This window comes from Eulemur rufifrons, chromosome 18 (assembly GCF_041146395.1).
Source record: "Eulemur rufifrons isolate Redbay chromosome 18, OSU_ERuf_1, whole genome shotgun sequence".
Classification (NCBI taxonomy): domain Eukaryota; kingdom Metazoa; phylum Chordata; class Mammalia; order Primates; family Lemuridae; genus Eulemur; species Eulemur rufifrons.
Window position 1 is genome coordinate 49,890,690 of NC_091000.1, and position 26,111 is coordinate 49,916,800.

Here is a 26,111-nt window from a genome sequence, read left to right on the forward strand (position 1 = left end):
ACCAGAGAAAAGGGGAGAGCCTTGGGTTTTATAGAGGGCTTTTCTGGCGGGAGTGAGCAACTGGGCCAGAACAGCTGTTGTAATAAATTCTTTTCAAACAACCGGGAAAGATAAGTATTGTGCTTATCAGGAGGGATAAGGAAAGTAAGTTCTCTTCTTACGTTCCATTCCTTTATCATCCTATAGGTCTGGCAAAGGCTACATGCCTAATACACCCTAGGAAGGGGAGAGGGGTGGGTTTTGTAGGAGGTTTGGATGGAAGTTTGGGGAAGGTGAATTCTTTAAGCCTAACAGTTAACATTTTACATAATCATAACATAGTTACTGAAACTAGGAAATGAAAATTGATACAATTACCTAATCTACAGGCTTTGTTAGAATTTTGCCAGTTTTCCCACTAATGCCTTTTTTTCTGGCCCAGCATCCAGTCCAGGATCCCACATTTGTTTTAGTTATCATGTGTTCTTAGTTTCTGCCAACCTGTGACTTTTCCTGGTCTTTCATGACCTTGACAATTTTGAAGGTCAGTTATTTTGTAGAATGTCCTTCAGTTTGGGTTTGCCTGATGTTTTCTTGTGATTGGGTTGAGATTATTCATCACTGAGGGGCAAGAATAAGGAAGTTATGTTGTGCCCTGCTCATTGCATTGTATCAGAAGATATTTTTGGGGAAACATAATTAAAACAAAATCTTTCCCCAGTGCAGAAATCCCTCCACAAAAGATAATAGAGGAAGAAAACACTTTATTATTGAATAAGCATTAAACCAGAATATGATGCCCATTACAGGCAATCTGCTAAGAGATTGCAAAGATAGAAATCTTACTCTTTTAAATAAACAAGGGGATGCAATCCGTTACATTCATGTTTTCAAGATAAACGATAACTAGTCCTCAAGTAAGAAGACTTGCCAGCACCATTTGTCACACATAATTCATTCTAACTTTACCTGGTAATTGGGGTGACCATCTGTATTAGCTAATTGGCTTTATCCAGAGACTTCTCATATCATATGAGAGAAGGTGGTTTTACAACTTGGAGGAAAATGCCCACCGAGGTTAGTTAGGTTCCTGTCCACCAAAGTTAGGATCCTGTCTTCCCACAGAAGCTGGCAAATGCAGATGCCCTCTCCCTGGTTGGTTACATTTCAAAGAGATAACTCCTAGATACGTGAGTAAGGCATCTCCATCTCTGGGTCATAAGGTTGACAAAAGGTCTGTCTAATGTTTAAAAGGATTATACATATTTCAAAGAGAGGAGAAAGTACTTACAATTTCTAGTTTTCTAAAGTAAATACTCTGAGAAAAAGGAGGGGAGGAAAAGCTCTTACTTTCACCAGGGAGAATTAAGCCTCTTATTTTAATTTATATTTGTCGTTACAGTATGTGGTGCTGATCTGTCAGTTTTATTGGTGATAGTAACTTTGATCTCTTGGTTAGCAAGGTCATATTTTTAATAGTGTAATTTTAGGCTGGGCATAGTGGCTCAGGCCTGTCCTAGCATTCTGGGAAACTGAGGTGGGAGGATCGATTGAGGTCAGGAGTTTGAGACCAGCCTGAGCAAGAGCAAGACCCCCGTCTCTACTAAAAATAGAAAAAATTAGCTGGGTGTGGTGGTGCTTGCCTGTAGTCCCAGCTACTTGGGAGGTTGAGACAGGAGGATCGCTTGAGCCCAGGAGTTTGAGGTTGCTGTGAGCTAGGCTGACGTCACGGCACTCTAGCCTGGGCAGTAGAGGGAGACTTTGTCTCAAAAAAGCCAAAAAAGTTTAATTTTAAAAGCTTTTATTTTTGTTCAAGACAACTTGCATTTTAATAACACTTTAGTGTTATTAATGTGAGAACTTGAAGAGATTATTGAAATGCAGTGTGTCCTCCCCTCACAGCTGAGCAGACAGATTCCCCCGGATTGGTGAAGTGACATGCCTCAGATAACACGGTGAGGAGTTGAGCTTCTTGGGCTAGAAGTTGACTCCTAGTCCGGTGCTCCTGAATAGGCTGTGCTGCCTTATTCATTCCTTTGCCCGTTTGCTGTCTGTCATCCCTGCACCCACCCCCACTTCCACTCAGTGAGAGTAGGGACCCCATCTGCCCTCTTTTGTTCTGAATCCTCAGCACGGAGCATAAAGCCACTACATTGTGGGTGAAAAACCAATATTTGCTAAAAATGTTAGCTTTCCTTCTCTTGCATCTGTTGGTGGGTTAATAGCTTTCTTAGTGTTTATGAAACTTTGCTATAGATCATGTACAGTTGGCACATTCTTCAGTGGGAATCCTGGGGGCTAAAATGACTTATTTCCATGCAAGTGGAAGCTGCACTTTCCCTCGTGGGCTGCCCCCTGCATACTCCGCGTTGCTCACTTTCATCTTGCATTGTTATGTGCACACTGTCAGCTGCTCTGCGTTCTTAATGGAAAATTTACATTCCACTGCCTGGTTTGGTTTGGTAACCAAAAGCCCACTGGGGAAAATAAAACAAAACAAAAAATGACAGTGGTGAAAATAGTAAGTATTGTGTTGTAAGTTAGGAAGGGATACAAAATAAAAAGCAAACAATTAAAAAATACTTTTTTTTTCAATGCTTGGTTAGTAGCAGTTCCCGTAACTTCTCCTGAGAGTTCTCTTGGGTTAATCAGTTATTTTTTAACTTTATGGGGGTCATATTATTCTCTGCAGCATAGCATTAGGGAAACCCACGTACACTTACTTATGAATGCCTTAACAAGTATTCAAGTACTGTTTAGTTTTCCTATAAGATAAAGTGCCTGATGCGAATAATTATTTTTAGAATGAAGTTAATAAACTTAAGGTTTAACATTATATATTCAGAATGCTTTGGATTATCTGATCTTTTAAAATATTCCTCAGAATGCAGTAAAGAGAAAATTAAACCAGGATGTCAGTAGCTTAAACATTTGTGATATGTTGGGAAATTGATTTGATGGATCAAAATTTGATGAATCAAAATTTGATGAAAAGACTAAGCAATGTGAACATTTATTTAAAGCTTACAATTAAGAGTTTTCCAAGGAAGGAATAACTTATGTTGGGTGTCTGATCTTTTGGGTCACTTTCAGGCAAAACAGACGTCTTTCTTGCTATATTTTAAATAACCATATCATTTGTTTGTTTGTTAATTTGCTTTGAATTGTTTTCCTGAGACAATGAGTGCAGGCATTCATTTAGAAAAGGGTTCAAAAAGCAAACGTGCAGACTGATGCTATGATGTTCATTATTGGCAGGAAAATAACCCTCTGAATAAGAAATGATAATCCATAATCGACAGATGAACCCTAACTTTCCTCTGGGAATCGGCCCCTGGACTGGGTACAAAAACATGGGGACCAGTAGAGGACCTGGGCAGAGATGAGTGGTTTCATCAGCTTATAGAAACTAATTGGACCCTTCTGGGAATGCTCTAAACAGCTTGTTCATTATAATCAGAGACATCTTCTATAACTAGGTTCTCACTGGTTAGAATGGTTTGAGTTTTTAAAAGGTATTATTATTTAACAATGCTAATGAAAATATTCTTTCCAAAATATTTCATTGGCTGGCCTGATTTTGCCGCCATGCCTGGATACTGGAATATATAGCAGTTTTCAGGGTTAACAATTTTCATTCCACTGGGGTTGTACATAAATTATAGTGATAGAGTCCCATATCTATAAGAATACTTAGTGTGTGTGTGTGTGTGTGTATGTATGTGTGTATATATACATATATATATACATACATATATATATATATAGAATCATGTAAAGAATATTTGACAGGTAGTAGCCAAGGGGAGAGAAACTTGAGTGGATTTGAGAAGGTATTGGGACCATTGAATAAAAGTGATCTAGATGTCCAGTGTATATAAATAGTTGCATATATTCAGTTACATGTAATTCAAGAAAGATCTTGTTTAAATGGGAGCAAATATGTGTCTGCTAGTGGCCAGTTTCTGTCTTGAGCAGCATTAGCAGGCTGCAAAGCACAGCAGGAGGACCCCTGGGTTGGAAATTAGAAGTGGATTCATGTGACTGCTTCTTTGCTTATTGTGTGACCTTGAAAGGTTGGAGAGGCTCATCTTTTCCCATCTGTACAATTAGAATAATCCCGACTCATAAGTTATTTGGGGGAACAAATGTGAATATAAATGAAAGCATTTTGTAAATTCTGTTGTGTTTTACAACTGTAAATTTGTTTGAAAGTAACTACCTAAGGAAGATATTGTGAAAAATCAAAGTACCATGTGGAAAATGTTTGATACAGTTCTGGACATGATATATGCTCAATCATCTCAATCACAATCATCTCTGGGTTTGACTTTGTTTATTTCCCTTGATAATGGGTTCTATTTTCCCCTTTATTTACATGTTTTGTAGCTCTTGTTTTATACTCATCATTTTGTATGAAATTTTGCATAAAATTTGTAGAAATAGCAAGTGGATAATATTTGCTCCCCTCTTTGAAAGTACCCCACCCCCGTCAGGCTGTTAGGGAAAGGGGCTGATCTCATAGTATCATCCATAGTTGAGCTGGAGATAGGTTGGGTTTGAAGCTTTAGTTAGTTTCAGTTTACCACTGGTTTTAGACTCTTAGAGGATGAAATTGTTGGGTTTGGCAGTTCTTGTTCTGTGTTCTTGGTTCTTGGTGTGATCTTGGCTGAAGAATGACCAGACACACCAAAGTAAGGCAAGCACAAGGTGAAATTTATTGAGGGGGAGCAAGAACAAGAGCAAGATAATAGGTTTACAGAGCAAGATACACACAGAGCTGGACCCCTTGTCGTAGAAGAGACCTTGGTTATGGTCTAGGTCTTGTTTTATAGTGTGGGGATTGGACCCTCCTTGTGGCTAAGACATCACCATGGACCACTTTGATGGGACAGTTGGGAGTTATATGACCTGAGTCTTACTGCGCATGCAGATCTCCCATGAACCTCTCTGAAAGCCCATTGTTCTAGGGCACTTTCCAGACTCCATTGTACCTATGCTGCTTGGCCCATGGGCTAGAGTTCTCTGCATTCTTGCCATGCTAAGTTCTGATTGGCAGATTCATGGGGTGTTCCCTCCTCTCTCAGTATAGCAGTCGCCTACCTTGTCCCCAGGAGGGGCCAGAGGTCCCTAGCTGTCTACCTAACAAAATCAGGGTTTGCTCTCTTTCCAACAGGACTTGGGGTTAATATTGATGAGATTTAGAAATCTCTCTCCACAGTTCAGTCCAGCTTTTAGCTGTTTACACCACTGAAGAGTCTTTCTGTTATCTAGCCCCACCCCAAGTTTTCCACACCATGGGATTTCTTTCTCTACTCTTAGCTTTTGTTACACTTCTGTGCACTCGAAGAAGACGTCATGGGGACATCTTGGGTGGTAAAGACTCTCTACATCTGGGTCTTTTCTGTCTTGCTGACTAACACAGGCTGACTGTTTATTAAGGTTTGTTCCTCTGCCTTCTATGCCCCTAGGGAGGAAAGCAGCTGCAGATTTCTTCTCACTCACAAAGGGTTCATTCCTCTCTGGAATTTAGTCACCTATGCTTCTTTGCATCCTAAGCTCTTCAATGGGTTTCTGAAAACTATGATATTTAGCTTATCTCCTAGTTTTGTTGTTAGGGTAAAAGCAACAGTTTCTGACAATCTACTTCCTAACCAGAAGTGGAACTACCTCTTAGTTATCTTTTAGTGAGTCCACTATTCTTTTGAAAACATTGATTGTTGTTCTCAACTCTTGTTATACAGCCTTTTCTTTTCAAATGTCTCTTTCAGTCCATGCATCTGGAGTATTACCATGATAAATGGCTTCATTCCTTAACGTTTAGGAAATATTCCCAGCGTGAAACATCCTCTGATAGAGGTACTCTCCGCTGTCAGTTATGAGAGGTACCATGGACAACAGGCATGCTCAGTCTGTTAGATCAGACCATCACTACTCATCAGTCATCTTAGCCAATCTTTCTTTAATTTAAAAAATAGTGATATTGTAAAAAAATGAATGATTAGTTAAAAAATCTCTGTAGAACTATCTATAATTTCAATGTGTCTGGTATATTGACTCATATAAATAATTTTTTACTCATGACTTTTAAAAATGTTTGGCCCTTCTCATTTATCAAAAAGTGATGAAAATTGATTAAATATTTTGTAAAATACTTTGCTCTTTGATGCTGTGTGCTGCGTTTTTTAAGTGGCAACAAAGTTTCCTCAAAGATCATCATTTTGAGAATGTGTTTTTTCTTAAATTCATACAATAAGGAAAATAGAATTGAAGGCTCTTTGTTTAGGTTGGCCTATGTTTTGCAAATAAGTAACTTCAGTGCATTTTTTTCTCTAATGGATAAATCTATATAATGGGCAGTCACAAAAACCTGATGTATTTTTTTTTTAAAAGTTTTTGAAAATTGAGCATTTAAATTGCATAATCAGTTATTACAAGAGGTCAGTGGTCATTAGATTCTTGTGATGTATAACAACATTGTTTCTTCACATCATTAGACTCAGTTTGGTTTTCCTGGCCCAGAGTTTCAAGAAGTGAGTGCTGAGATTTGAGGCAGATGGATTCTTCAAAGCTTCGGTCCCCGACTCCTGGGCTATGGACCAGTACTGGTCTGTGGCCTGTTAGGAACCAGGCCACACAGCAGGAGGTGAGCAGTAGGAGAGCCATGAAGCTTCATCAGTGTTTACAGCCCCTCCCCATCGCTGGCATCACAGCATAAGCTCCGCCTCCTGTCAGATCAGCCACAGCATTGGATTCTCATAGGAGCATGAACCCTACTGTAAACTGCGCACGCGAGGGGTCTAGGTTGCTCACTCACTGTGAGAATCTAATGCCTAATGATCAGAGGTGGAGCTGAGGCAGTGATGCTAGAGCCAGGGAGTGGATGCAAATACAGATTATCATTAGCAGAGAGGTTTGACTGCACCATAAATGTAATGCGTTTGAATCATCCTGAAACACCATTGTCCACCCCCGATCCGTGGAAAAATTGTCTTCCATGAAACTGGTCCCTGGTGCCAAAAAGGTTGAGGCCTGCAGCTCCAAAGCATTCAGTGTAGCAGCCCTAGGGAATGATATTGCCACTTCATTAATTAGTTCATGGAACATCCCTTTGGGCTACTTTAGCAGGATTATCCCATTTTTACAGGTCAAGAAATTTAGATGTGATGTATTGAATTGATTCATGTACAAATTTTAAGGCAATCAGTGTTGGAATTAAGGATTTCAGACATTTAGTCAGCTACTCAGTTACCAACTTTCATCTTGTTATTCTAAATATGTATTTTTAAAGCACCAATTTTAGCTTCAGAGAGTTTATATTTCATACCAGACAGATTCATGCCGATTTTAACTTAGATGTTGACCCCGTTGTGATATTGACCTACTAAGTATCATGTGGATTTGTGGACTGAAACTACTTACTTAGACTTACAGGTTCACGTGAAGCATTTTATTTTTGTATAACCATCTGTGACATAAACACAGTCTAAATAAGATATCAGAGACAGAGTGATATATTGGAAAGAGCATGTGATTTGTATTCAAAGACTGGACTAGGTTCATGGCTCACCGAATTCTAACAGGGTGAGCATGATCAAGTCACTTTTGCCACCTTTCACTTTGGAAATACTTCCAAGAATAATTTAGACTATCTGTCTGTCTATCTACCTAATCTCCACTCAGAGCCTAGAAATGAAGGTTCTGCCAGCGTCTTCAGCCTGTCTCCAGAATGACCTCCTCTCTAATATGTGAGACTAACCTACTTCTCAATATCCTAATAAACTGGATTTTCCTAGACTGTGTTGATCCCAGCGCAGAGTCAAGGCAAGAGGTCAGTCATCAGCATGTTTTACTATTACTCGGTGGTGATACCCTCACCAAATGACACAGCCAACTGGGAGCATTAACTCTGCCGGCTCCAAAATGAAAGTTTGAGTTTTGCGTTGAAACCTTTTCATTTGATTTGGTTTCATTAGCAGATGGCACAATTAACACTGGTCAGCCTGCTCCCCTGTGAGACCCATCCCCAGGTACATGGGGGTCTGAGTGGGAGTACCTCATACTCCATCCCTAGGGGTCCATCTCTTCGTAGCTAGGTGTGTTGATACTTAACATTAGTCTCGTACTTGAAATACTGCTTATTTTCAAAGGGCAAGGGAAAGTGTATGGGATAATAAGAAAATTGATAAAATTAAAATAAATTGTAATTTATTATTGTATTTTCCATTATCAAAAGCCATACTATCTCTAGATTACCACCAACTGACCAACATTTTATCCCTGATTAGGGCTCTGGAAAAGCTCCCCTTATATGCAGTTAATTTGGTTTAATTTTTTTGTGTGTATGATTTAAGTTATTTAAAATGGTAATTAGAAAAATGCATTTTAAACGAAACCTGTTTTTTTTTTCCAAAAAGTGCTAATTGTTTTATACAAGGTCTTACTTTTTTTTATAATTCAGGCATATTTTAATACTTGAAATAGTTTTTCAGTATATTTTATTAGTATATCTAAAAGTAATAATTTAGTTATTTTAATTATAGTAACTTAAAAAATAGATATTTAAGATTCGTCTTCAATTCATGATTAATCATGAACATTTGGGGAATAGTTTTGCTGTGCTGAATGAAGAGAACAACTATTATTCAAAACAGATGGCTTGATTTCATTCAAGCAACAACTTCTATACACAAAAAAATTATATAATTATTTTAACAATCATGTTTTTATGAATTTCTGTATATTGTTTATAGCTATCTATGATCTAAAGCAAAATAGCATAATTTAGACAACTCAAAAAGATTGTAAAAGTCATTTGTTTATATAACTTATTTACTTTCACCTTTAATTCAACAATTCAACAAGGTTTTTGAACCATTGAGGTGGGTATGGTAAGGCAGATATACATTGTAACAATAGCATCGGAGTGTGAAGCATGTACTTAGTGCATTGCTAGGTGATATTAGAGGTTAACCAAAAAGTAACAGCAGGAACAGGCAATTAAAAACCAAATAAATAAAATGTATAATATGTCACATGGTGAGAAATGCTAGGAGAAAAAACAAAATGAGGCAGGGAGGGGCAATAGAGAACCAGGGATGTGGGCAGCAGCTTTCAGGCCAGTGGTCAGGGAGGCAGTATAGTCATGTTTAAGAGGTGGGAAGGATTTTGAGAGGAAGAAACTGTTAGTAGAGGTGTAGAATCAAAAAAAGGCCTCTCCTTCACATGGGCAAAAACTCATTTGCAGTCAAATCATTCCAAGAATTAAGAGTAAGCAAAGCATGCTTTGAGAGGGATTTTCAGTCATCCAAGGACATTGCGAAGCACAGCCCTGGCCTCAAAACTGCATTTCTTGTATGTCAAATCTATTTTCTTATGCCATACTATGAACTAAATAAATTAAGGCACTCTTAGGATTGATCAAGAATAAGCTTACAATAAATTCTGTTAAACTAAAAAAATTGCTTATCCTTTGTTTCAGCAAATTCCCAATTCTAATAATTTATTCTGCAGATATATTTACATAGTTATGCAAATATGTATTTGGAAGGAGATCCATCATGGCATTATTTGCAATAGCAAACGTTGGGAAACAATCAAAAGGGCCATTTAGGGACAGATTAAATAAATTATGGCACTTTTCCTGGAATGGAATATAGACAGCTGGTATAAAAAATGAAGCAACTCTCACTCTAAGTACCAATTTGAAACAATCTCCAGGATACATTATTTTTTTTTTTTTTTTTTTTTTTGAGACAGAGTCTCACTCTGTTGCCCAGGCTAGAGTGAGTGCCGTGGCGTCAGCCTAGCTCACAGCAACCTCAAACTCCTGAGCTCAAGTGATCCTCCTGTCTCAGCCTCCCGAGTAGCTGGGACTACAGGCATGCGCCACCATGCCCGGCTAATTTTTTCTATATATATTTTTAGCTGTCCATATAATTTCTTTCTATTTTTTTAGTAGAGGTGGGGTCTCGCTCTTGCTCAGGCTGGTCTCGAACTCCTGAGCTCAAACGATCCGCCCACCTCGGCCTCCCAGAGTGCTAGGATTACAGGCGTGAGCCACCGCGCCCGGCCCAGGATACATTATTAAATTTAAAAAAAAGCAAGGTGCTGAAGCAGGCTTTCAGTTGTGTTTAAAAATTATATGCATATGATATCTATATAAGATAATATGCATATGTAGAGAGACTATCTTTGAAGAATATCGCTAACTCTGGTTGCAGCTTGGTGGTTACAGAATAGGAATGGGAATGACACTTTCCTTTTACTACATGCCCCTTTTAATCAGTTGAATTTTGTCCAGGTATACACATTACCTGTTAAACATTTTTTAAAATGTCCACATCACTGTAAATGTCAGTATTAAGATCAAGAACCTATAGGCTTAAAATGGTAAAAGCTATTTTTATTAAATTTTTAAAATTTTACTATAGGCAGGTGTGGTGGCTCATGCCTGTAATATTAGCACTCTGGCAGGCCAAGGCAAGAGGATTGCTTGAACTAAGGAGTTTGAGACCAGCCTGAGCAAGAGCAAGACCCCATCTCTACAAAAAATAAAAAAATTATCCAGGTGTTGTGGTGTGCACCTGTAGTCCCAGCTACTCGGGAGGCTGAGGCAAGAGGATCACTTGAGCCCAGGAGTTTGAGGTTGCAGTGAGCTATGAGGACACCACTGCACTCTAGCCAGGGTGACAGAGTGAGACTGTCTCAGAAGAAAAAAAAAATTTAAATTAAAAAAAAATAAATTTTACTCTAAATTGGAGTATCTTTTAAATTTCAATAAGCATTTATTGTGCAACTAGCAGGCATTGCCAAGCACTGTTTTAGGCACTGGAGATTCACAGCAAAATTCTGCCTTCTTGTTTCTCTCAAAGATGGTATAATTTTGCAGAGGAGAGAGTTCCATCCATGATTTAGAGCTAATATTTGATTTCTAAAATTACCAGCAGAGTGCATAGCAAATAGAGGTTCATTGGTGTAGGTTCACTAAAAACTCTGCCCCTTATTATGTGTGATTTTAGGCAAATTAATTAAGCTCCAGTTTCATCATGTAGAATGGGGCTATAGTAATGATACTTCAGGGCATTGTTTTGATGATTAAAAGATATACAAAACATGTAAATTACTTAGTACAACGCCTGCCATGAAATATAGTGCAACATATGTTAGCTTTTTTTTTTTTTTTTTTTTATCAGTTCCCTTTACTTATACATTTTCCTTTTAAATCATGGGGGGAAAAACTCTAAAAACCAAAGTGTTATCGTCAATACCATAGTGGCAGTAGCAGTCTGAGACAGAAAGCTAAAGAAGAATGAGCAGGGAAGGATTGGTGATAACTGAGCTGGGCCTAGAAGAGCAGGTGGAATCCCGGCAGGCAGAGAAGTGGGGAGGGCCTTCTAGGCAGAGGGGCATGGTGAGCGAAGGCAGGGAGCGGATGCAGGAGGTGTTTTGGGAATAGAGAGAGTAGCTGGTTCCGTGGCAGTGCATCACGGGGGTCTGGGTGGAAGGAGTGTTGGGAGCTGAGGCCACCCAGTCAGCAGTGCTTGGTCCTTGGGGTTCTTGCCAGCCATACTTAAGAGCTGGGCTTTATCTTTCAGTGCTAAAGGTGGAAACCGGATGGCAGAAGACTGAAGAGAGAGTAGAGCTGGAGGAAGTAGGAATATGAATAATAAAGAGAGATGGGGGAAGATGTACTCAAGAAGGCCATGGGTCTATGGATAAATTGAAGACACCAGATGGAGGTGGAGGGGCTTAGAATTAATGGAACAAGTAGAGACAGCAGGGGGCAAAATCAAGATGAGGGATTGGCTTTGTAAAGGGATACAGACCTGAGACAGGCGGAAAAGGAGAAGTGGTGAAGATACAGATGAGGTGGGTTGCGGAGGAGAGGAAGGTTGAGGGGCTTTGTGCCCATTGGCTTTTATTTCCTTGAAGTTTGGATGCCAACGAAATGATCTGCTGAGAGTGTATGTGAGACTGGAGTGGGACTTTAGTGCTTAGCATGAAAGGCAAAGATTTTGAGTATCCGTTTGTAGGAAATGGAAAAAGGAATTGATTTGGGGGGAGTGGAGGGCTGGCTGAGCAGTACTGAGGGCCACCTGATGCCAAAATCCAGGCAGAAGCTCCCCACGGGACCGTGTGTGGTTCTAACAACAGCCTGGACCCTGGAAGGGAAAGGAGAGGGGAAGGGGATCAGACCGACCAGATGCAAGGGCTGCGGACATCGAGGGTGCTGGTGTGCGTGTGCCTGACGGACAGGGGAGGAAGTGAGGCCCTGAACGAGGTCAGTCTTAAGAGGGTAGGGTGGGGTCAGGCACCTGGTGGGGGTCATGGGATCAGAAAGCAGGTGCAATGAGAACGGGAAAGGAGAGATGACAAAGCACAGTGTGCTGTGCCACTGGCGAGGGCGCTTCAGAGCTTGGGATTTTATAGGATTATTTTATTGTTGTTTTTCAGAAAGCCTTGTTTAAAAACTGCCTTAACATTTTTATAATAGTCCACAGTTTCTGTTTTGGGTACAGATCATGAGCAGTATGCCCAGAGCTCAAGGGGAATTTTTCTTTTCTTGAGAGCTTTGTTACAGGCATGTGATATTGATAGAGGGTGGGCTCAGACTGTGTATACAAGTGGGGAAAAAGCAAGATTTTTACTAAGGCACAGCAAGTCTCAGCCTGTTCCCTGGAAACCTGTAGATTTTCCTCATAGGAGAAAAAAAAAAAAAGCTAATATAAGCTTAGTGGTTTATATTTTTTTCTTTGCTTTTAAAGGTGAAACCAGTAATCCACAGCAAGATCAATGTGTCAGCTCGCTTTAGAAAACCGCTTCAGGAACCCTGCACTATCTTGTAAGTTGGACCGCTTTACATTTCAAGTTAAAATTGGCTTGATGGTTTCCTCTGTGTGTGGAATTTGTTGTGTGGTTTTAAAGGCATAACAGTTTCAAATGGTTTGGCTCTTTTTTTTCCAGCTTGATTGCAAATGGAGACCTCATAAACCCAGCTTCTCGCCTCCTCATCCCCAGAAAAGCCTTGACTCAGTGGGATCATGTACTGCAGATGGTCACGGAAAAAATAACTCTGAGGAGCGGGGCTGTCCACAGGTATGGAAAAATGAGCTTCCTGTGAGCGGGTGGGTTCTGGAATTGTTGGAGACATTCCCAGGAGGCTCTGGAGTCACTGGCCCCTAGATTTGAATTTTGGCTCACTACTTAGGCTTTGTATGCCTCAGTTTCTTTATCTGTAGAATGGATATATAATAGTACTTACCTCATAGGGTTGTTTTAAGGAATGAGGTAATACACATAAAGAGCTTAAGACAGTCATTGGCACACAGTATCACATCAGCAAATATTAACTATTTTTATTTTTTTGGTTTAGAGTAAATAGGCAGGCATCAACGTTGCTTTAGTTGAGAAGGACTTTTTTTGAGTGAGTCAGCCTCTTAATGAATTGTCCTCCCCCCACTCAGGAGATATTTATGATTATTTGATTGTCCAAACTATTTGGCTAGGGTAAAAAATCAGATACCAGGACGTGTTTCGTGGGATTGAGGAGGAGGCTGGTTAGAGAGAACAATTTAGTGGTGTTGTCTAAATGTAAGAAATCAAAAGCGTATTTTTTAGGTTCTGTAACTTAAGTGAAGATTGAAATAATGCTGTTAAAATGTGAAGCCTATGAAATTATCCCTTGATAGAAACTAACTTATTTATTTTCCTTTAAGTGGGAGACTTACAAATAATATATACATGTGCACGACATATTTAGAGTGTATATATGTATACATACACACACACACACACACAAAAATATGTGAAATCCAATCAAGAGTTTTCTGCTAGATACCTACATTTACCCCAGTCTCTCTGATACACTGCACGGTAGAATACACTCTTCCTTTCAAGTTCTTATGTTTTGTATATATATGCATAAACACACATGATAAAATAAGTTCTCAAATGATTGAATATTATGTCTTTCAGTTTAATGTATGAACAGATTAATGTATATATATTTACCTATATTAATATAGTTTCATAGCCATTGAGATTCTAAATATAATTAGATGTTTTAATTGAAAGTAACACTTTTACATGTGACAAAAAAAATCCAAAGAGGGTATAAATAAAAAGTATTTGTCCCACCTTAGGCACCCCCTGTCCCTTTCCCTACTACTTTTCTGCATCATTCTGGAAATATTCTGTGCATATGCAAGCACATATCATATATCTTTTATTTTTAAAAAATCATTAATGGGAACACATACACATATATAAATAAATAAATATGCACACACCCCACTTGCTTTTTTCCTGTAACAAATATTAGAGATTATTCTTGCCAGCACAAATAAGTCTATTTTATTATTTTTGTGACTACAAAGTATTCCATTTTATGGGTATATCCTAATTTATTTTAACAGTCTCCTTTTGATGGAAATTTAGGTCATTTCCCATCTTTTGCTATTATATGCATATGTCTTTGTATATAAGCAGAGTGTATCAGGGGACTGAATTCTAGAAGTTGAATTACTGTGTTAAGTGGAAAATGCATTTAAAATTTTGTTGGATACTGCCAGTTGTCTTCCGAAGAGTTATACTAATTTAAACTCTCACCAAAAGTCCATGATAGGGCCTGTTTTCCACGCTTTTATCTATATTGTAAAGCTAACAGGACCTTTTGTCCTTTCATTCATGTTAATAATAGTATTTCATTGTTTTTTGATTTTTTATTTATATGATATATGACATCTATTGATTATGTCTTATGTGCCAGTCATTATTCTGACTGCTTTAGAGTTTTTATTTAATTCACTCAGGGCCCCTATGAAGTAAGTAGTGTTATTATTCTCTTTTAGTAGACATGATATGTGACACACAGAGGGGAAAGTTACTTGCCCAGAGGTTATGCAGATTCTGAGTGGCAGGGCTGGGAGTCAAGCCCAGGAGGCAGTCTGGCTCCAGAGCCTATGCTCTTAACTACTAAGCTGCTCCCTAAATAAATGCCGTATATTTATATTTCATCATATATGAACTATCTGTCATGGCCTTTACATGTTTGTCTTATTGATTTATAGGCACTCTTTACATATTGGGGAAATTGCCTTTTCTGATGTGAGGTTTACGTATGTTTCCAGTTTGCATTTTCTTTACATACAAAACTCTTGAATTTTGATGCCAGTTTTGAATCTTTCTTTATGATCATTAAGTTTTATGAGTAGCCTAGATCTTCCTCAATACAAGATTATAAAAATATTCTCCCATGTTTTTACTTTGTACTTTTCAATTTTATTTAAATCTTTGATTTTTCTGGATTTTAATTTGGTGTCAGAAGTGAAGTCAGATTTGAATAATTACATAATATTTTTAGATGTATAACTTTGACTTTTGACTTATACATAAATGTAAACCCACCCAGTAAATAATATAAAGAACACAAAGATATATACAGATAATTTTATGCCCAGATTACCTATTCATACATTTATTAATATCAATAAATTCACACAGAGAAATAAATATATGCAAGTACAAATGTAGAAGTGAAAATTTGGTCGTGTCACCCAAACACTTGAATACTTACAGAAACTTGATTCTTAATGTAATGCCAGATACGAATGAGTTTTGGTTGCTGCTCACATGGGACATACCCACTTAACAGAACATTAGTAAGTCTTATGGTTGGACCCTTCCTATGCATCAATATATTTACATATAATAAAATCCCATAAAAATGTATTTGACTGTGTTTCTTGTATTTGTAGCAAAAGAAGGAAGTAGAGCAACAAGAGTTATATTAAAAGAGGCTAAAATCATGGGTTAGAATTTATTCAGCACCCTTTACCTACCTGCAGAGGAAACTAGTCAAATCCTATCTGTTTCCAGAGTCCACAGCTCTGCTGCCTTTTAATTTCTAGCTATAAAAGTTAACTCCTGATTCAGATCTAACTATTTTGAAAGAAAATGAAAGAAGAATGTCTGAGTCTAGGCCAGTGGTTCTCAACCAGGTGCGATTTTGCCCGTTGGGGACATTTGGCAGTCTGGAGCCATTTTTGGTAGTCACAACTGGGGACGGGGATGGCCGTTACTACCATCTAGTGGGTAGAGGCCAAGGGCCACTAAACATCTTACAGTGTGCAGGGCAGCCTCCCCGCCCCTCCAACAAGGAATTAATTATTTGGTCCAAAATATCAATCGTGCCGCTGTTCAGAAACCCTGGTCTAGATCAAGGCAGAAAAAACAAAAATCTGGGGTAAGTGTTGATATTTAGACTTGTAGAAGTACAATGTTATAAAGAAGGAATTTGGTAACTGTATTCTAACTAAAAACAAATACATTTCAGGAGTTGTGGTGGCTATTTTCATTGTACTTCGTGCTCCATATGATATGGCCATTTACATAATCAGTAAACAAGCCCACAGGTCAATGGATATTTTTTTTTTTGATTTGCCTTTGCAAATGTCACTAACCTTTATTATAATAATAAGACTGAGAAATTTTTTTGATGATCTTGAAATCCTTCCAGTTACTAACTCTTGTTTATAACCTTCAAAAATATGCACTTTCTGGTTTGATTTTCTAATAGTCTGTTTTCCTCCTGTTTTTTAAAAAAAAATTCTATGGACACTTTAAATCATCTGGTAAAATCATCACTGTTCTTTTACTGAGTAACATATTAATTGTAGTTTGTAGCAGCAGTTTTGCAGTAAAGGAAAGTTCTTGTGAAACCCCTTGATTCTGGGAAGATATAATGTTCACTCTCTTGCTTAGGAGGGACGGAAAAAAAGACAGAAGCACGAATGCTATGCAGTTCTGCATCATTAACACTGGCAATGGGTTCCTTTACCTCCTGCCCTCTCAACCCATTTTTCCCTGACCTGGTTCTGTGTGCGTTGGGATGTACTGCTTTGGCTGAGGGCTGTTCTTACACAGAGTGTGGTCAGAAGCACAAACAAAAAGTACTAGCAAAATATAAATAGAAGAATCAATCTTTAGTGGAAGCCGAGGTTTATTTAAAGCGCCAGGTTCTGCACACTTTTTCTCCTCTAAAATCTTAATATGGCAGCAACAGGGGATCTTTATGCTCTATCATCAGGCTCGTTGGGAGGAAACCCTTACAGCTAGATAGTCATAGTATCTCCCTTATGACAGTGGCATTTAGTGGAATCTAATGACTTTGAGGCATTTATAATTCAGTCAATGAGAAGAGTAACAAGATGAGCCAAATTAAGAACAGACTGTTTTTATTTACTTTGTAGTTTTAAGCAGTTCTTCAAATGCTTGTTAAAATTCTAATTGTTAAAATATGTTGGCATTCATATTTTCACAGACTTTATACTTTAGAAGGAAAACTTGTTGAGAGTGGAGCAGAGTTGGAGAACGGGCAGTTTTATGTGGCTGTCGGCAGAGATAAGTTTAAGAAATTGCCTTATAGTGAATTACTTTTTGACAAGTCAACAATGAGAAGGCCTTTTGGGTAAGTCTTCGTTCTCATTTACTCACTTCTCATGCTTTAGTTATCACTTAAAATCCTGTTGGGTCTTTCGCTGACCACCACTATATTTTATGTAATTGATAATCTTATTTATCACTTAGAATGGAAAGCGCATATGATGTGTATGGATCTTTGTTTTTATTGCCATGATAGGAGATTGAGAGCTATTGCACAAAAATATAATTTTGGGGACTTTATGAAAGAGTACATTAGTATTTTTTTTTAACCATGCACCAAACTTAATAGTAAATACAAAGATTTATTCTTGTGAAGAAGATACAGGGCAATGAACTTTTCTATAGCAAATATTATTAGAAGTTTTAGTGTCTTAACAATTGCTAGACCAACTAATTTTTCAGTTCATCTGGATAGAAATATCCAAGGGTGTTAAAAACAACTGTAATATTTTACAGCCCTTTTAATAACAATTGTAAAATAGAAAAACAATATAATTGCACTTATGCAAATAAGTAGAGAGGCTGGGTGTACCGTTAATACATGCAAGATTTTAAGGATTATACTGTTAATTACACAGAATGCACTGTGAGCAGTTTTTCTCTATGAAGTAAGTGCCATATATTTGCTTACGATGCTTTATTTCAGCGAGGAAAATGCACTGCAGAGACAGTCATGAAGAGCTCTGGCCCAGATGCAGGATCTCTCAGCTTGCTCATGGTGCCTGCGGAGCCATCTCTGTTGCTTTTCACAGAGGTTCTGCCACCACTTTGCTGTTGGAAACTGACTTTTTGTGGTTGTCCTCTGCAGAGTTAAAGCAGAATGTCACCAATGTGGTTTTCATTAATTCATAATTCATGTAGCTTGATGGAGAGGCTGGCCGAGAGTTTCTAAATGAGTAATAGATGAAATGGAATTTCAGGGGGGGTGTTTGAACTCTGCAAGAGCACGTGGTTTTCTAGCACTTTAGAATTATTTGCCAGCTGACTTACTGCTAAACATCCTTACCCATCCATGAAATCAAATCCTTTAGTAATCTCTGCTAAGCAACACTGCACTAACCTGCTGTGAGCTACAGCGTGTACTTGATGGTAATAAGAAAACCGTGACTCACATTGGCTTTTCTCATATAAATTAGTAGAATTTACCTTTATATATAATGTGTCCTCCTATTTTTGGAGAGGTTCAGTTGGGTTTCAAGACAAATCTTTCCCTAAAAATTCAGATATCTGTGAAACAACTTATTCTTATAGTCTACAAGAATTTTTTATTCTTTGGTGATAACGACTGGTTTAAAAACTTCCTGAATGTGAATGCCAGTGTTTTGCCATTCTGCTTTCCTATTAGAGGTAGACATAATAAAAACCATGGAAATTTATTGTTTTTAACTCAATCTGGCAAAGTCATTACTCAGATTGGGAAATGATTTTTTTGAAATGCAAATAGGAAACTTTGGGATTTCAATAAAAATGTTATAAAATTAGAGTGGCACTACAAGTAAGTATTGATTAAAATAGTGGGAAACATTAAAAATCTTTTGGAGTGGAATTTGGAAATTTTGTGGGGTAGTCTTTGTGAAATTGAAAAAATACATGGCACCTCTTGTGAAACACAGATGTCAGTAAATAGTTGACTTCCAGGGAGAGATGACAAGTTGGGATGACAATTATCTTGCATTATATATTATTTGTAAATAATGTTCAAATTTCTAAATTACAATTTGTTTCCGCAGTCAGAAAGCTTCTTCACTACCTCCTATTGTAGGATCCAGAAAGTCTAAAGGGAGTGTAAGTATCAGATGCTTTCCTCATTAATGTTCTATATTTTTATCTGATACAGAGAGACTGTCCTTTGGGTTTCAATTAAGTTCAAAGACATAAAACTTAGCCACCCTGTGTTATATAAGCAATTATGTGAAACAACACTAGAATTTTAATATTATAATTAAGATACTTAAAAGAGAGCTAACATTTGTAGAAAGTAGACTTCAAAATGTTTTTCCTTGTATGTACACCTGATATAATTTATATCACATTTAAAATTTGGGCTATAAAACTATAGTTTTATGTATTATATAGTTCTTATACAAACCACTATGTTAGGTCACATCAGTGGTCTGTTCAGTCTTGTTTTCTGTCTCTGACAAAAACTAAAAGGGAAGTTTTGGTAAGAAAATGGTAATCCTCAGTTATATTCCTCCAAAAGATTGAGAATCATTCCAAATATTTATTTATTCATTTGTATTTTGTTATTTTTAACTGGGTCCCCCGGCTGAGGCTCCTGCTGTCGCTCCCGTTCCAAGTATTTAGTTCCTCATCAGAATATTTTCCATCTATCATTCATTCATTATTTGTTAATTTAGTAAACATTTATTAAATACCTATTCTGTGGGAACTGTGGCAAGCATTTAACAGGTAACTACTTTCTTGTTTTTGTTTTTGTTTTTGTTTTTTTGAGACAGACTCTCCCTCTGTTGCCTGGGCTAGAGTGCTATGGCATCAGCCTAGCTCACAGCAACCTCAAACTCCTGAGTTCATGTGATTCTCCTGCCTCAGCCTCCCGAGTAGCTGGGACTACAGGCATTCACCATCATGCCTGCCTAATTTTTCTATTTTTAGTAGAGGTCTCGCTCTTGCTCAGGCTGGTTTGGAACTTCTGAGCTCAAGCGATCCTTCAGCCTTGAGTTCCCAGAGTGCTAGGAGTGAGCCACTGTGCCTCGCCATGGTAATTTCTTAACCTACTTGTGTATTTAGTCTGTACTCCCTTATGGGGATGAGTTTCATGTCCTGCTGGAGCATTGCTTTGGCAGGTCTTTCTGGCTGAGGCTTCTCTTTCTTTTCTTTCAGTTGAATTGCCTGTCAAGTTACTGTCAGAACTGGTTTGACATCCTCCACCCACACCCCAAGCTAAATAAACGACACTCTTATTTTGGTGTTTTGTAAAATAAGTGATTGCTGGGCAATGATACTGTCTCCTAATGATTTAGATCTCCCTCCCCCCACCTTTTTTTTTTTGTTATATCATGTGAAATTCTTGGAAAAAAGAAAAGTAATTTGTGTGGATGAGTAGTACTGAATTCAGCATAACAAACTGACATTTATTAACCACTGATTCGCTTAGACTCTAGTACTGTTTTTGACAAAGCTGTTGCCCTCAAGCAACTTACAGTCTAATTGAAATCAAGAAGATAGCTCGAACAGGTAACACACAAGCTAAAGCTAAAACCAAATCTGTGGTAAGATTAGTAAATGTCAGAGAGAGAGAGCTAAGGAATCAATGTACAATGGCAGGAGTTCACAGCGGAAGTTGAATTTGAGCTGTGCCTTTGAAAACTCTTTAAGATTCAAGTCAAGGTAGATAAAGGGAAAGGGATTTTGGATGAAAGGGATGGCGAGGAAGGGAGCAGACAAGGGCATGTGGAGAAATAATTGCGCTGGTTGATACTTAGTGAACACTTGAGGCTCAATACTGTGCCAAGCTCTTTACAGGAAAGATTTATTTAATCCTTACCCCTCAAGGCAGGTACCTTTGTGATCTGCATTTAAAAAGGAAATGAGGAACAGGAAGTGCAAAGAATAGAAGTAATCATGTGCAAAGGCTCCCATTGAGCAAACGGCAGGGGAGGGATGGAGCCTTTCTGGCCTGTGTGGCCCATGTGGAGCTCCTGCGCCTGACCTCCAGGGACAGTGAATCCCGCAGGCTGCCGGAACAGAGGGTCATTGGTCCATCGTAGCATGGAGGGTGAAGTGCCTGAACGGTAGGTGGTGGCAGTTCTTATACGACCTTGAACACCAGAATGAAAAGTCTAGTCTTTACCGCAGCCCGTGATGGCTGCTGAAAGGTGAAAATGTTCATCCCAGTCCATTTTAGGAATGGCAGATCTTTTAGGTGGAGAAAGACTTCACACAGTGATAGGCCGTAGGTAAGTTGTTGGCCATGAAGCAGTTGCAGTCGCCTTGGTATAAAGTGATAAGAGCCTACGCTAGGGAGGTGGCAGGAAGTGGTGACTGGATACACGGGGTTAACAGAGAGGTAGGAGCCAAAGATAAGTGCAGGTTTTTGAGCCTGGATGTCTGAGAAAATGGTAGTCCTATGGCCAAGAAGAGGGCAGTCAGAGGTAATAATGACCTGCTTAATTTCACACATGGTAAGTTGGAGGTATTATTAGGAAATCTAGTTGAAACTGTGCATCAAGCAGTTGTAAAGGGCAACACTGAGGCCTGATGAAGACATCAGGGCTAAAGTTGTAGATTTGACCATCCACGTAACCGTCTCAGTCAAAGAGCAGAGGTAGCATCACTGTGGTGCTCCTGGCATGGAGAACAGCTGCACGGAGCAGGCCTCAGGGGTGCTGTCCAGTGAGAGATGAGGCGAGAGGTGGCAGAGAGAGAGAGAGAGACAGAGAGAGAGAGACCTACTGTGCAGTGAGAACCACGGGGGGCCCAGGCTTGAGGCAACCCACCTTCACAGGTGTGGGGAGGGAGAGGAGTGAGCAGAATATTTCAGTAGATGAAAAATACATTTCAGCCACTAGAAAGCTAAAGAAAACCCATGAATTTAGCGCCTGGAAATTGTATTTTGTTCTCTTGTTTTTCCTAAGGACCTTGTAGCAGAATTCCTCCTTGTACCATGCAATTATTAGCCTGTTGATTCTCACACTACAGCTGGAGGGATGATGGTTAAACAGAGACCCGGTATAATTGAATAACTGACCTCAGGTCGCAGGGAAGGTCAATGTCAGAACCAAGATCATGACTCAACTCTTTGCATTCACAATTACTGAACTTTGGAATTATGTGTTACTATTCTTAAATTTGAAAATCTAAATTTTTCATTAAAAATGTGTCATGAGTTTCCTGCTTTAAAATGCCTGTGCTAGTACACATGTGCAGTTTTCTTTCTTGCCTGCTTGTTTGGAAGATTTTTAGAATCTAGATGATTGGACTTGTGTCTGGCATGGTACTAAGCCCCCGGGAGACAGTGATAAGCAAAAAGGCTTGATACTCTGATGCTTGTGGTTTACGTGAGGAAACAAAGGTTAAACAAATCAATATATAATTACAAAGTATGATGAAAATTAAAGAAAAGTACAGAGTAATATGAGAGACAATAAAAGGAGAACATATTTAGATAGGTGTGTCAGGAGTGGCCTCCTTGAAAAGTCACCTTTAAGCAGAGACTCAAATCAAACATATTTTCATGTTATGACTTAGAAAAATAAAATAGCAGAGTTTGTCCCTCTTTCCACAGTGTTGCCACAATGCTCTATATTCATCCACTCAATTAGTCATCCGTTCAATGTGTCTTTATTGAGCACTTACTGAGTGCCAGGAACTGGTCTAGGAACCAAGTAAGTGCACAGTGGTGAATAGACAGAGAAGGACCCGGATCTCCTGGCGCTTTCGTTCTTGTGTGTGTGTGTGTGTGTGTGTGTGTTCGCGTGTGTGCAGGTGGTCGGGGAAGAATGGAAGTAGACAGACAATCAAATTGTAAACAAATATGCAAATAATGTCAGATGGTGGTAAGTGCTGTGGGGAAAATAAAATGTGGCAGGGCACACATTTGTATAAAACTCTCTGAGACTGAGACTGTAATGATGTAAGGGAGCCAGTCATGGGTGGCTGAGGCGGGGCTGGGGGTGGGGAAAGAGCACCCAAGGCAGAGGAAAGGAAGTCACACACGCCCTTGGTAAAGAGCCTGGTCCCGTGAGGAGGGCAGAAAGAAGGCCAGGGTGGTCGGAGATGAGACTGGAGAGGCAGGCAGGGCCCAATCGTGCAGGCCATGCGGGGAATTTGGATTTTATTTCTCAGTGGGGCACCACTGGAGGGTTATAAGGAGGAAATGATGTCATTTGATTTACATTTTCAAAAGATCATCCCGGCTGTGGTATCTATAGAAGAGTGGGTTAGGGCAAGAATAGAAGCAGGAGACAGTGGGATGGCTGGAATCCAGGTATGTGATGCAGGTGATTTGGATAGGTGGCCGCAGGGGGGATAGTGTCTGTTATAATCTTCTTCTAGTATGTTGTTGTTGATTGGTTCATTTGTCCAACACCTATTTATTGAGTGCATAGTATGTCCTGGGCACTGTTTTGGTTCTTCTAGGTCCACATATTCCAAAATACCAAATGCATGGAAGTTACATTCTAGAGGAAGAGATAGACACATACACAATATATTTGATAGCAATCAGGGATAAGTTTGAAGAAAAATATATCAAGATATGGGAAGAGAAAGTGAGAAAGGGAGCTATTTCAGCTGGGTTATCTGGGAGCCCGCTTTTAGGAGGTTACATCTGAGCAGAGAAGAATAAGCCCTAGCACCGTGGCTGGTGCCTAACAGGGTCTCCCCACACCTGGTTAGGGGGTGTGCATGCCTGGCAGTGAGCTGCACAGAGATAACATCCTATGCTGGTAAATCCAAAGTCACAAGCTTGATTTTTAACAAAAGGATTAATTTACTCCTTTCCGTTAATTAATTGATTCCCTGGAGAATGCCTGAATTTTATAGATCATTAGCTGCCCGGCATGGAGAGGAGGGGGTGTGAGTGAAGGGGGCTGTATGGGGAGGGCTTAGTTTCCAGCTTCAGAAACTACCGCCTGATCCACCGGGAAAGTGTCCTGAACTCGTGATGCAAATCAAAGGGAACACAGAACTAGAGTTTTAGACATTTGTTTTCCCCACACAGCTTTCTAGGAATTGTTCTAGTGTACGAAGAAGGGAGTGTGGGTGGGGGCTTGATAGAACTGGAAGAAAAAGAAAGGTAAGTGAGAGAAAGCTGCCGTAGTCTGCACAGGGACCCCCGCTGCAGCATCAGTCCGGCAGCACAGCCTCAGCCTGGGGGGGGAGGGTGGGTAGCCAGGGTCTCTGGGGGACCAGCAGACCCTTTCTGAACAGCCAGGGAAATGACCTGTGCAAAGCAGGACAGTGCCAGAAGCCACCACTTGTACAGGCTCACTGCCGGCAGAACCACAGACATTAGCAAGCTGAGAATAATTTTAAGTTGTGATTCTGGCCTTAAAAATGAAAGGAAGATATAAGTGAGTTACCTTAAGTTCTACTGAGCTCAAAAAATAAACCTACCAGTGGAAGGCTGTCTTCTAGCTTCCAGGTGACACCACATAGAATCAAAGCACCCTCTAGTGGAAAAGATATAAAATTAGAGAAGTATTCGAACGTTAAAGACTAAATGATCTTTTGTGTCCTTATAACCATTTAGCCAATGCATCTTATGATTAGTAGTTTATAGGCTCAAATATTATGACTTTTAAGGTTTTGATTAAAAAAACCATATGATTATCCAATTATTACAAAGTCACTGTGAAGCAAGTTGTAAACATATTAAGATAAATTCCTCATACTCTCACAACTCCATTTTGCCATGGGGGAAACTGAGTCCAGTGTGGGTAAAAGGGCTTCTCTCTCTTGCCATCACTGGGTATGCAAATGGGAGAAATGTCAGCCGGAGTCTCCATCTGGGCCCTGCTCATGGCATCTCACGGGTGCACGGCCGAAATACACACATTGTGACGGCTGCTCAGTTAGGCAAGGCTCCCACAAAATTATTTTAAACTTGATATTTCTGTGGTCTGTATGTTTCTGGCACATTTTCCTGGGGGCTGGAAATAGGCTTATTGGGGTAATGAAAGAAACCTGAATTGGTTAGATCTTGTTGGAAAAAGCTTAGGGAACTGTTAAAAAAAAAATCCTGATCTTGGTAGAGTGAGGGGTGATTAAAGGGCTGTGTTTCCTTTCCTTGAGCCAGAGGTTTGCTATTCTTGTTAGAGAGGCTGCAACGCACGTGAGGCAGAGGCAGGACAGTGGTTGAAGCATGGCACGGGGGCTAGTTTCTTTGTAGAAACTGTAAAATTAGGCTGCTTCTTGATTCCTTCCCCTTTGAGATAAAGCCGTAATTTGCTACTTCTGGAATGTCTGTTTCAGGGAACCAAACTATATATTAGATGTTTCTGGTGCCTTGGGCATTAGAAAGCTTTAGTGTAGTAGGAAAATCAGACCTTGAGAAAGTTAATTGTTTATGTATAAAATGGTGAAAATAATACTTACCCATAAATGTGGTAAATATTTGTGTTAATGTGTATATAGCACATAAAAAGTACTCAGTTTTATTGTTGTCTACTGACATAGCTGTATGAGATGGTAGAACTCCCCTGTCTCCTGTGCTCTGCAAATAGCAGTGACTATCTGTCCACTTACTCAAGTTACAAGTCACACATGGAAGCCTTGGGGAAAAAAAAAGATGGTCCCTTCATCTTTCCCTCTTTGTCACTAACCATATATAATCTATATAATTATGTAAAACAAGTATATAAATTATGTAAGTATATAATCTATATTATGCAATTATATTATGTAATTTATTTTCATTTTTTTAAGAGACAGGGTCTTGTTATGTTGCCCAGGCTAGTCTTGAACTCTTGGGCTCAAGCAATCCTCCTGCCACAGCTTCCTGAGTAGCTAAGATTATAGGTGCATGCCACCATGCCTGGCTATTTTGATATTATTAACACTTTAGATGAACCGACCTTTCTTTCTTTTTTAAAAAGAAAAGCACACATTTTTCTTTTTTAAAAAGAAAAGGATGCAAACTAATTTCTTTTTTTTTTTTTTTTTTTTTGAGACAGGGTCTTGCTCAGTTGCCCAGGCTGGAGAACATAGCTCACTGAAACCCC

General features: G+C 39.1%; 1 protein-coding gene across 1 annotated transcript in view; it reads left to right on the plus strand.

Annotated features, from left to right (window-relative positions):
* DCDC2 (doublecortin domain containing 2) overlaps positions 1-26,111 on the plus strand; it is a 151,540-nt gene that overhangs the window by 34,816 nt on the left and 90,613 nt on the right. The window contains exons 3-6 of the mRNA XM_069493406.1: positions 12,747-12,823; positions 12,946-13,077; positions 17,303-17,449; positions 19,155-19,209. Of these exons, the coding sequence (XP_069349507.1) occupies positions 12,747-12,823; positions 12,946-13,077; positions 17,303-17,449; positions 19,155-19,209 (411 nt within the window). The remainder of the gene's footprint in view (positions 1-12,746; positions 12,824-12,945; positions 13,078-17,302; positions 17,450-19,154; positions 19,210-26,111) is intronic.